The 13,425-nt window shown below is 47.1% G+C and overlaps 1 protein-coding gene across 1 annotated transcript in view; it reads right to left on the bottom strand.

Moving 5' to 3' along the window:
- LOC134966933 (phospholipase A2 inhibitor and Ly6/PLAUR domain-containing protein-like) overlaps positions 1 to 12,825 on the bottom strand; it is a 72,936-nt gene extending 60,111 nt beyond the window's left edge. The window contains exon 1 of the mRNA XM_063943950.1: positions 12,722 to 12,825. Within this exon, the coding sequence (XP_063800020.1) occupies positions 12,722 to 12,773 (52 nt within the window). The 5' untranslated portion in view covers positions 12,774 to 12,825. The remainder of the gene's footprint in view (positions 1 to 12,721) is intronic.
- Between the last annotated feature and the right edge of the window lie 600 nt (positions 12,826 to 13,425).

The raw sequence follows: 13,425 nt of genomic DNA, 5'->3' as shown, positions 1-13,425 counted from the left end.
CCTGGACGAGAAGGAGCGTGGTGGTTAACTCCTTGATGCAGCCTTCCAAGGGACTAATCTCCGGCGTCCGGACCCTATCTATCGGTTGGGTGGGTGGTGTGGACACGGCGCTGGAGCTAAGCTCCGCATTTTCTTCTTTCTTCAGCGCCATCCCCAACACCTCGAAGAAGGTGAGCTTGCCATCCCCATCGACCTTATCCTGGAGGTAGTTCCGCAGGGACCTGCTCCTCAGCCCACCTATTAGAATACCTCTCAAGGTGGAATCCGGATCCCCCGTCATCAACTCTTCATCCTCCCTCGCCTGGATCTCACTCATGTATTCCTGGATCGCGTTAGCGAACTGAGAAATCGTCTCGTCTTCCCTCTGAATCCGTGCGAACACACGCTTCTTCAGCGTGGTGGTGGTGGCCTTTTCCCCATACACACCCTTCAGAATGGCGAAGACGTCAGCCAGGCTTTTACGAAGCCGCTCAGGACGTACTCTCACTGTCTTCCGGGCATCGCCAGTCAGGACCTTCAATGCCAAATTCACCTGTACCCGTTTCGGAATCTGATAGAGGTCGATAGTGGTTTCCAACTGTTCGATCCACTCCGTCAAGGGCATATTCTGCCCGTCGAACTTGTCGAGGTGGTTGAGGGCTGCTCCGATGGGTAACCTGGCCTGAGGCTGACCACTGGGCGCGTCAATCGCCTCATCGGAAGGCTCGCCGCTGTCGCTTTACGGCTTGTCTGCTTCTTGGTCCATCTTCCCCAGGTATCCTGCCGACTACGCCAAATGTAAGGGTACCGAGATGGTGTATTACCTGCGACCGTAAAAGTGTACCGCTGCTTACCTCCGATTGCGCCGCACCCTCTGTCCCACTCCGCCCTGGCTACGAAGCACTTCTCTTCGGGGCCTCCGCCCGGGGGTCAGTCTGGAAGCCGGCGGCTAGAGGAGACAAGGAATATTCTCACTGTGTGCCCACTCCTTCCTCGTAAGAGAATAAGTGGCACACAGGGGTGGCCGCGACGTTCACCGGTTAGGTGAATGTCATCATCGGCCCGTGGGCCTCAGCCACCCAAATCGTCACCTATTTGGCACCAAGGTGGGAGCGAGCCCGCTAGGCCTAGCGGGGTCTCACGACCGGCACTCAACATGGACAAGGACACACACTCACAGAGAATACTCGCACTGGTACTCTTGTCAGCTTGCTTGACGCGAACTTCCGCTCCTGGGGAGAGAATGACAGCAGCCTCCCTACAACTAAACAAGGGCTACAACAGAACTGAGCCAAACTACTATAACTACAAACGGTTCAACTTGGTTGGCTACTTCACCTAATCTCCGTCAACATGTCAAGCAACTACGGGTCACAGTGTGAATATAATGTAAATGAGGATTACCTTCACCATCCGGTCCGATGCAGGTTCCGCTACCTCACCCCAGTTGAGACAGTCTCTCCACGGCCCCTCCCCACCCCAAAGGCGTATACAGGACGCGAGGGCCAGCCGACCCTCCGTGCCCAGCCTGCAAGGGACCCCGTGCGTGCTGCCACACAGCTCACCCACTGGAGTACCCAAAGGGCGGGGCTCCTTCTGAACTAAAAAAAAAAACACGACACGAAAGTTCTGATTGGTGCCTATGAGACACAGCCAGCCGACCTCCGCTGCAGCACATCGGTCACATTTTCCATCCGACCCGGCGGGTCTCCGTGAGGTGATATAACTCCAGCTCGGCTCCCCCTCGCTGCAGGACGGGTTTGCCGGTAAGAGCACTACGAGGTGATCATCCAAGCCAGCGCAGTCTGGCGGTCACTATCTGCACTATCTGCAGGACGGGTTTGCCGGTAAGAGCACTACGAGGTGATCATTCAAGCCAGCGCAGTCTGGCGGTCACTATTAGCACCTTTCTTCCTGTTATTCAACCAAGGATCAGCGGTCTCAATATTGCCAATCAATCCAGTAGCTACATGAGGTGTGCTTAATCCAAACACCGGTTCTTATTTCACAACTATATCAGGTAACATTACGGTGGGACGCCACACGTACCTGTTTTAGAGAACAAGCACTTCATATTATAGTTCCTTTTGTACGAACGGTATTCGTCACAACAATAGTTATATACCTTATGGACTTGAAGAACTGAGATATTTGTTTAAATCAAGTAATCACCATATATTATTGTGGACTCTAGACTGATATCTTAGTCACTGTTTAAATCAATTGCGCAACAGTGTTTTTCAATGACTATGTTTGTTAGTGGAGACAGGTCTGAGATACCATATATGTTATAGTATTGTGTTCATAATTGGACACACTTTTATGATTTATGTTTTACATGTTCTCTCTTTTGGCTTTTTTAAAGCATTATAAATTTGATACTGTGCACAGTATATTTTAAACATAATTTTATTTTGTTATATATTAAAACATTTATGTGCAATATTGATTGGGCTCAATTGATCTGACACTCGGTGGCCTGTATTTGCATGTGCAATTAATTGATTAACTAAGGTCTATTATATCCTCTGCTAATCCCGAGCGCAGCTGTATTATTCTCCTCCTTCTAAACTAAGATCGTCCCCCTGCCTTTCCTGGCCGTGACACGGGCCTAGAGCCCGATTGCAGCCTCAGGCCTAGTGCCCGCCTAGTCAGTGCCCGCTGGGTGACCTGGCCTTGTGCCCAGGGTCACCTTATAGGTACCTACTGCCCAAAGTATGCTAGGGCCTAGCGCCCCCTAGCTATACCCCAGGCCTATAGCCTGTTTCTGTCCCTCGGGCCTAGTGCCCACCTACGGTGTGGCTGAGGGTGGCTCGGGCCTAACGCCCGAACCCCCAGGTGGGTGAGAGGTCGGGTCTGGGCCTACAGGCCACGGTCCGAGGGGATCCTCGACTGCGCGTGGCCCCGGGCCCAGACACGCCGACTCACTGGTGCCCACGGACCGGGAGGGCCCGACTATCTGCCCACAGGCCGGGAGGGCCTGACTGTGCCCGCGGGCCTTATGACCGAACACCCGGTGGTCTAGGGAGGGTAGGAGACTCGGCTCGAGGCCGCTTACCAGACCGTAGGGAGAGGCCGCAGTGGGGAGCTTCGTTAGCTCTTTTGCTTCCCACACCGCGGCACTCTCCACCGGACCTCCTGGTGGGCTCCTCTTCTCCAGCCGTCTCGACGTCTTCTCCTCGGGCGTCGCCTGTCACTCTCCGCGGGGGCCTCTTCCGGCTTCCTCTGGCACCTCTTCTGCTTCTCGGCCGCCGCCGTTTCTTCCCCTCGACCGCCGCTTCTTCTTTTCTTCGGGAGCTCTTCACTGCTCCGGGTCCGGCGCCGACTGACTGCTCCCGCTCCGCTGCGTCTGTTATAAGACGCTGGGAGGGGGCGGCGCTATGACGCAACGAGCCCTGATTGGCTCGTCGCGGCATGCTCCCATTGGCTGACCGGGCGCGAGCCCTGATTGGCTCCCGCCTGGCGCCAACCTCGTCTTGCCGCGCCGTGATTGGAGGGGCTTGTATCCCACCGGATGCAAGCCCCTCCACGCCGGAGACCCGCCGCAACGCCACTTGTGTCCCGTCGCTGTCTACCCGGGGGGAACGGAGGCGAGCGACCTCCCCCGTCCCCCCAACCCGCTGTCCTCTCACACTAGTGCTGAAGCTGCTGCCACTAGTCATGACATAGACGATGAAATGCCATCAACATCGTCTGCCAAGGCGATGTAGAGAGCATGTAAAATCCAAAAAGCCAAAGTTCAGTAAAAAGACCCAAAAAAATTAATTTAAATGGTCTGAGGAGAAACGTAAACTTGTCAATATGCCATTTACGACACGGAGTGGCAAGGAACGGCTGAGGCCCTGGCCTATGTTCATGACTAGTGGTTCAGCTTCACATAACAATGGAAGCCCTCATCCTCCCGCTAGAAAAATGATAAGAGTTAAGCTGGAAAAAGCACAGCAAAGAACTGTGCGTTCTAAGATGGTATCACAAAAACCCAAGGAGAGTCCAAGTGTGTCGGTGGTTGTGATGCCTGACCATCCCAACACCGGACGGGAAGGGGTGGCTCCTTCCACCATTTGCCTCTGTCAATCTGTAATAAGTAGGGGTAAGGATGTTAACCACCTAGGAACATCCTCCCTTATACGTCACCTGCAGCGCATTCATCAGAAGTCAGTGTCAAGTTGTGAAACTTTGGATAAGAGTGTAAGCAGTCCACTGACACCTAAATCCCTTCTTCCTCTTGTACCCACCTCCTGTAAGCCATTCCACCAACTCCCTCAATGTCAACTTCCTCCCCAGTCAGGACTGTCAGTTGTCCTGCAGGCCATGCCACTGGCAAGACTGAGGAGTCCTCTCCTAACCGGGATTACTCCGGAGGATCCTTGTTTGTTACGCCTGCTGTTGTTGCCGCTGCTGTTGTTGCTGCTGGGAGTCGATCGTCATCCCAGAGGGGAAGTCAGAAGACCACTTGTACTACTTCCTGTAAGCAATTGACTGCCAAACAGTCCTTTGTAAGGAAGATGAAATATCACAGCAGTCATCCTGTTGCAAAGCTGATAACTGAGGCCTGTCCCCTCATGTTGGTGTTAGACGTGCGTCCGGTATCCGCCATTAGTGCAGTAGGATTTAGACAATTGATGGAGGTATTGTGTTATCTCAATTATTGTACATATAATATCATTATATGTATTGTGTGCCACTGTTTGAAATTTGCCTACTGTATCTAGTGCTACTCGCACTTTGGATAATTGCTGAAGTCCTCAATTATACGAGAGTCATCTCTCCCTGCTGTCAATTTAATAGAAGATCTATATGTATTCTTATGGTAACACCATGTACCTCTGAGTAGGTGTATTATACTGTTGCGCTGTATTAAGCTGAGTGAATAATTACACAATGTGTATTGGATTTCCGTATGTCCGATTAAATACCGGTAATTGTTACTTCACTCAGCGGATAATTCTCCTTTATCGTATGAGAGCCATCAGCCCCTGCTGCCAACCTGGCAGAAAGGGAGCATTCGTGGTGTACTGTGTTTAGCTAAATAAATGTTTGATACATGTGCATAATGTGCTTATGCCTATAATCTCAATCTAAATATGAAGTAAGCTGGAAACACCTATCTGTTTACTATGCAGATATTGAACCACTCTGATGTATAACTAGTCCTCTTTGGTTCACGGAACTGAAGTTCCCGTTTTTTCTGCACACTGACTAACGACCCCATGCATGCATAATGCCCATGGGGTTGAATTGATAATACTGCTAGTCAATTAAATCCAAAGTGCCTGGGATCGTGACGGCTTAAATGTTGATATATTTATCGGGTATTCCCCAAGTAGCCATACGATACCAGGAACACCCGTGTTATATACTATACAGTGTGATATTATGTTCGATTAAATGAGTGTTATTACACATATCTGTGCTGATTCTACAAGAATCAAGTTTGTACATAGGTCTCAGTGCTTAAAGTATGTCATCAAAATGGATATGAGATGTACTAAAAATGCATGACTTTGGCATGATTTTTCGGGCCACAACAGCATTTCTGTTTACCCCTGTCATTTAAAAAAAAATTCTGCTCCACCAAATTAATTGTATGTGCAAAACATGGGACGTGCTGGAATTTGCCCAGATGTAATGCACGCACAATATTGGTGGCGTTGTCCGATATCACAAATCCCCAGGAGAGTCTAATTGGGGTAAGCCATTGTGAGATGATGTCCCTCAGTTTCCATAAGAGGTTGTCAACGGTGTGCCTCTTATGGAAAGCGGTGATACATAGCGTAGCCTGCCTAGGATTGAGTTGGCGTTTGTGAGATGCTGCTACTGGTGCTGCCGCTGCTGTTGTTGTTGCTGCGGGAGGCCATACATCTACCCAGCGGGCTGTCACAGTCATATAGCCCTTAGTCTTCCCTGTTCCACTTGTCCACATGTCCATGGTTAAGTGGACAGTGGGTACAACTGCATTTTTTAGGACATTGAGGACACTTTTTCTGACGTCTCTGTACATTCTCGGTATTGCCTCCTTAGTGAAGTGGAACCTAGATGGAATTTGGTACCGGGGACACACTACCTCAAACAATTCTAAGTCCCACTGAACTAATGGCAGATACTGGACGCACGTCTAACACCAACATAGCTGTCATATCCTCAGTTATCCACTTTGCAACAGGATGACTGCTGTCACTTTTCACTTTCCTTACAAAGGACTGTTGGACAGTCAATTTCTTAGTTGAAGTAGTAAAAGTGGCATTCCGACTTTCCCAGCAGCAACATCAGCAACGGCGGCAGCAGCAGCAGCAGTAGGCGTGCCACTCAAGGATCCTCCGGAGGAATCCCGGTTAGGAGAGGACTCCTCAGTCTTGCCAGTGACATGGCACGCAGGATTACTGATGTTCCTGACTGAGGAGGATGTTGACATTGATGGTGTGGCTTGCAGGAGCTTGGGTACAAGAGGAAGAAGGGATTAAGGTGTCAGTGGACTGCTTACGCTCTTACCCAAAGTTTCACAACTTGACACTGACATCTGATGAATGCGCAGCAGGTGACGTATAAGGGAGGATGTTCCTAGGTGGTTAACGTCCTTACCCCTACTAATTACAAATTGACAGAGGAAACACACGGCTTGACACGTGTTGTCCGGATTTGTGGAGAAATAATTCCACACCGAAGAGGTGGCTTTTTGGTATTTTGCCCTGGCATCACAATGGGCTTATTTATCCCATGGACAACAGGTGTCTCCCCCGGTGCCTGATTTAATCAATCCACATCACCATCAGAATCCTTATCGTCAACTTCCTCCTCAGCGCCAGCAACACCAATATCCTCATCCTGGTGTATTTCAACAGTGACATCTTCAATTTGAATATCAGAAACTGGACTGTGGGTGCTCCTTGCAGCACTTGCGGAGGGCGTGAAAATGGTGGAAGGAGCCACCTCTTCCCGTCCAGTGTTGGGAAGGTCAGGCATCGGTCTACACACTTGGAGATTTGTGTTACCATCTTAGAATGCACAGTTCTTTGCTGTGCTTTTGCCAGCTTAACTCATCATTTTTCTAGCGGAAGGATGAGGGCTTCCTTGACACTGTAGTAAATGGCATATCGGCAAGTTTACGTTTCTCCTCAGACCATTTCAATTTATTTTTTGGGGTCTTTTTACTGAACTTTGGCTTTTTGATTTTTACTTGCTCTCTACTATCACATTGGGCATCGGCCTTGGCAGACAACGTTGATGGCATTTCATCATCTATTATATGGCTAGTGGCAGCAGCTTCAGCACTAGGAGGAAGTGGTTCTTGATCTTTCTCTATTTTATCCTACAAATTTTTGTTCTCCATTATTTTTCTGGAGTAATATAACAATGGGGGTCATTCCGAGTTGATCGCTAGCTGAAAATGTTCGCTGCGCAGCGATGATGCAGAAAAAAGGCACTTCTGCGCATGCGTATGTGGTGCAATGTGCACGCGCGACGTACTTTCACAACTGCTGATGTAGTTTCACACAAGGTCTAGTGAAACTTTTCAGTCGCACTGGTTGCCGCAGAGTGATTGACATGAAGTGGGCATTTCTGGGTGTCAACTGACCGTTTTCAGGGAGTGTTCGAAGAAACGTAGGCGTGCCAGGAAAAACACAGGCGTGGCTGGGCGAACGCAGGGTGTGTTTGTGACGTCAAAACAGGAACTGAACAGTCTGAAGTCATCGCAAGCGCTGAGTAGGTCTTAAGCTACTCTGAAACTGCACAAAACTAATTTGTAGCCGCTGTGCGATCCTTTCGTTCGCACTTCTGCCAAGCTAAAATACACTCCCAGTGGGAGGCGGCATAGCATTTGCATGGCTGCTGAAAACTGCTAGTGAGCGATCAACTTGTAATGACCCCCAATATGCGGTACAGGAGAGCGTACCTCTACACCACACAGGGCAAACCCTGTGAAAATTATTTGGATTACATTTTAATAACCCCTTTATTTGGAGTAAATAATATACAGCACAGGACAGCACCACTGAACCTATATGGCAGCACCACTGGACTGGACTTATACGGCAGTACCACTGGAATTATAAGGCAGTATCACTGGACTTATACGCCAGTACCACTGGACTTGTATGGCAGTAACACTGGACTGGATTTATGCGGCAGTACCACTGGAATTATACGCTAGTACCACTGGAATTATACGCCAGTACCACTGGAATTATACGGCAGTACCACTGGACTGGATTTATATGGCAGTATTACGGTACTGGATTTATACAGCAGTACCACTGCACTTATACGGTGGTACCACTGGACTTATACAGCAGTACCACTGGATTTATATGGCAGTACCATTGCACTGGATTTATACAGCAGTATCACTGGATTTATACGGCAGTACCACTGGACTTATACGGCAGTACCACTGAACTGGATTTATATGGCAGTATCACTGTACTGGATTTATACAGCAGTACCACTGGATTTATACGGTGGTACCACTGGATTTATACGGCAGTACCACTGGACTTATACGGCAGTATCACTGGACTTATACGGGAGTACCATTGGACTGAATTTATACGGCAGTATCACTGGACTTATACGACAGTACCACTGGAATTATATGGCAGGATCATTGGAATTATACGGCAGTATTACTGGAAATATACGGAAGTACCACTGGACTAGATTTATATGGCAGTATCACTGGATTTATACACCAGTACCACTGGAATTATACGGCAGTATCACTAGAATTATACTGCAGTACAACTAGACTTATACGGCATTACCACTGGACTGGATTTATATGGAAGTATCACTGGATTTATACACCAGTACCACTGGAATTATACAGCAGTATCACTGGAATTATATGGCAGTACCACTGGACTTATACGGCAGTACCACTGGACTGGATTTATATGGCAGTATCACTGTACTTATACGCCAGTACCACTGGACATATACAGCAGTATCACTGGAATTGTATGGCAGTATCACTGGACATATATGGCAGTATCACTGGACTGGATTTATACGCCAGTACCACTGGAATTATACGGCAGTACCACTGGAATTATATGGCAGTATCACTGGATTTATACGGCAGTACCGCTGGACATATACGGCAGTATCACTGGACATATCAGCAGTATCATTGGACTGGATTTATACGCCAGTACCGCTGGAATTATACGCCATCACCACTGGAATTATACAGCAGCATCACTGGATTTATACGGCAGTACCGCTGGACATATATGGCAGTATCACTGGACATATACAGCAGTATCACTGGACATATACAGCAGAACAGGGACACCACCACTGGACTAATGCAGGATAACACAGCACCACTGCAAGGGACTGGACTTATACAGCAGCACTGGACATATGGCAGCAGAGGACACCCCCACTGTGACTGGACTGATGCAGCACAGTACACTACCACTGTACTGATGCAGCACAACACAGCACCACTGGATTTATACGGCAGTACCACTGGAATTATACGGCAGTATCACTAGAATTATTCAGCAGTACAACTGGACTTATACGGCAGTACCACTGGACTGGATTTATATGGAAGTTTCACTGGATTTATACACCAGTACTACTGGAATTATACAGCAGTATCACTGGAATTATATGGTAGTACCACTGGACTTTATACGGCAGTACCACTGGACAGGATTTATACGGCAGTATCACTTTACTTATACGCCAGTACCACTGGACATAAACGGCAGTATCACTGGAATTATATGGCAGTACCACTGGACATATACTGCAGTATCACTGGACTGGATTTATATGCCAGTACCGCTGGAATTATACGACAGTACCACTGGAATTATATGGCGGTATCACTGGACATATACGGCAGTACCACTGGACATATACGGCAGTATCACTGGACTGGATTTATACGCCAGTACTGCTGGAATTATACGCCATTACCACTGGAATTATATGGCAGTATCACTGGATTTATACAGCAGTACCGCTGGACATGGGATCCGGACTGAAAGTCGACAGTAACTAGGTCGACAATGTCTAGGTCGACCACTATTGGTCGACAGTAACTAGGTCGACAGGGTGTCTATGTCGACAGGGTCTTTAGGTCGACATGTTCTAGGTCGACAGGTCAAAAGGTCGACATGAGTTTTTCACAATTTTGTTCTTTTTTTTAACCTTTTCATACTTAACGATCCACGTGGACTATGATTGGAACGGTAATCTGTGCCGAGCGAAGCAGTAGCGGAGCGAAGTCACCATGCCCGAAGCATGGCGAGCGAAGCGAGCCATGCGAAGAAAACTACACCAAACGACACCAAAATAAACACCAAAATAACATGACACCAAACAACACGACACGACACCAAACGACACCAAAATAACATGAAAAACTCATGTCGACCTTTTGACCTGTCGACCTAGAACATGTCGACCTAAAGATCCTGTCGACCTAGACACCCTGTCAACCTAGTTACTGTCGACCAATAGTGGTCGACCTAGACATTGTCGACCTAGTTACTGTCGACTTTCAATACCACACCCGCTGGACATATACGGCAGTATCACTGGACATATTCGGCAGTATCATTGGACAGGATTTATACGCCAGTACCGCTGCAATTATACGCCATTACCACTGGAATTATACGACAGTATCACTGGATTTATACGGCAGTTACGCTGGACATATACGGCAGTATCACTGGACATATACAGCAGTGTCACTGGACATAAACAGCAGAACAGAGACACCACCACTGGACTAATGCAGGATAACACAGCACCACTGCAATGGACTGGACTTATACAGCAGCACTGGACATATGGCAGCAGAGGACACAACCACTGTGACTGGACTGATGCAGCACAAGACACTACCACTGTACTGATGCAGCACAAGACAGCACCACTTGACTGGACTTATACAGCAGCACTGGACATATGGCAGCAGAGGACACCACCACTGTAACTGGACTGATGCAGCACAACACACCACCACTGGACTGATGCAGCACAAGACAGCACCACTTGACTGGACTTATACAGCAGCACTGGACATATGGCAGCAGAGGACACCACCACTGTGACTGGACTGATGCAGCACAAGACACTACCACTGAACTGATGCAGGGCACTGAGGACAGAGACACGTCCTCTCTCTACACTCTCCGATGCAGGAGTGAAAATGGCGACGATGCGCGGCTCCTTATATGGAATCCAAACCCTGCGAGAATCTGACAGCGGTATGATGACGTTTTGCCTCGTTCTGGTTTCCGAGTCAGGCGGGAAAACCCAAGCCTGACTCGGATATGGGCTCGGATAGTGAAGTCCGGTAGGGTTCGGATCTCAGGGAACCGAACCCGCTCATCTCTATTTTTAACATAATGAATAAAATGTATTTTAAACAATAAAACAGATAAGGAGACCGAGTGCACCTATTTAAATCCAATTTATTTTTCTTCTCTGCATTGTTACTATATTTAATAGTTGGAGGGTAGCACCCAATTTTGGAGATCACAAAATATATGGAAACATAGTCGTTCCAATCATTTAGATCACTGTTCCCCTAAAGAGATTATATTATTGTTGTTTCATGGGGGATCCTAGACACCAGTTCCAACCGCATCTTATGTAGGGAAGCTAGGCTTATTCATTGATGACGGTACACCCTGAAGTGTTTTGGATTGGATTTGGTTTTTGGTTCAGATAAAAATAAATAAATTGATAATCATTTATAAAAATCTAAGTAAATTTATAAAAAAAAAGCTATGTCATTTTTGCAAACCAAAACCCGAAATTCAGATTGAATATCCAAATTTCAAACTGTAGGAAGATCCGAACTGGGATTCTCTTTGGATTGGATGTCCCTGGGAGATCGCAAAATTCAGGAGAATTTGGATTTCTGGAGAAACACAACACACACCTCTAATTTCATAAACAAGCAGGCTGACAATTGCACTCTCTCCATTCCATGAAACTTCCTTGTGGATAATTTCTAGGCTGAGTATGTCGTTCCTAGTTTCCTTACATTAGAAAGCCCTCTAGACTGGTGCCTAGAATCCTCATGTGAAATGGACATAATGATTTTCCTGTGCATATACAATTGTGACTTGTATCTGACACGATCAATCTAGCCATTTTTTTAAACTCTGTTTTGCCATCTCCCATCCACTCCGCTAGAAAATCAACAATTAATACTTACAGTGTACAATATGTGAACACTATAACATTTCAACGTCATATCACACATTGTTTCAGAGTGATGCATTTCATTCATGTTAGCACTCTGCCCAAATATCACATTGTCCTAAATATACTGGACCAGATTTCTGATATAAGATGGCATCAACTTTCAATTTTATTTTATTTTTGCAAATTTGGTGAAATTAAATAAAATTAAAATAAGAAATATTTATAAAGGTAGACGTTTTATTTGCATCCAAATTTTCTATCCTGAATATAGTTCTAATTTCAAAGACTCACAAGTACTGGAGTATATAGAGCAGAGGTTCTCAAACTCGGTCCTCAGGACCCCACACAGTGCATGTTTTGCAGGTAACCCAGCAAGTGCACAGGTGTATTAATTACTCACTGACACATTTTAAAAGGTCCACAGGTGGAGCTAATTATTTCACTTGTGTCTGTGAGGAGACCTGCAAAACATGCACTGTGTGGGGTCCTGAGGACCGAGTTTGAGAACCTGTGATATAGAGTAACAGGCTTGGAACAAAACAAACTAGACCCAATCACCCACCTGTAGCTGTGATCACTGATAGGACGCAGGTGAAGAGAAGACGTGCGCTCATCCTGATTACTAGGCTACTTGAGGATGCTGTGAAACACAATACATTGCCAAGCCAGTGTTCTGATTTACTTTATAACAGGGCATTGGCGTCATAAGATTATGCTGTAAAAACAGAGTAGGGAGGGGATAAATAAAACGGAAGTGGCTGAGAGCTACTTACAGCACAGTAAAAGGTTCAGTATTACATCAGACATGATTGAACTGTCAGGGAAGGGACTGTGCTGTGTTTTATTCTGTTGTGGCGAGAGAAAGTGCAGAACAGAAGCATGGCGCTCACATCAACAGTTGGATGTAATGTTACAGATAGCAGATATCACACTGTACGACATTCTGATAAACATTGCTAGGGCTAAATTTAAAGGAAGGGGGGCCCTAGTTTGCACACCATAATTAGGTACTAAGGTGCTACTCTGCTTGAGACTTAATACAATGTACAGAGGGAAAAAGATGCAGGGGCACTGTCTCACACTAGCTCAACCTGTAATAACCTGAGGTGTTTAGCATAATCCTGGCCAGGGCTATGAGCTTAACCACTGCACCAAATCCGAGGGGTAGGACACCCCAAAGCAACCCAACCCCTGGGGTTGTCTGGCTGGGTGGCTTTGGGGTGTCCTGCCCCCCGGACCTGAACCCCTGTAGTTAGTGTTAGGGAG

The sequence above is a fragment of the Pseudophryne corroboree genome, chromosome 10, assembly GCF_028390025.1.
Source record: "Pseudophryne corroboree isolate aPseCor3 chromosome 10, aPseCor3.hap2, whole genome shotgun sequence".
NCBI classification, from domain to species: domain Eukaryota; kingdom Metazoa; phylum Chordata; class Amphibia; order Anura; family Myobatrachidae; genus Pseudophryne; species Pseudophryne corroboree.
Note: the sequence above shows the minus strand (reverse complement) of the source record. Positions and strands in the feature narration are given on the sequence as shown.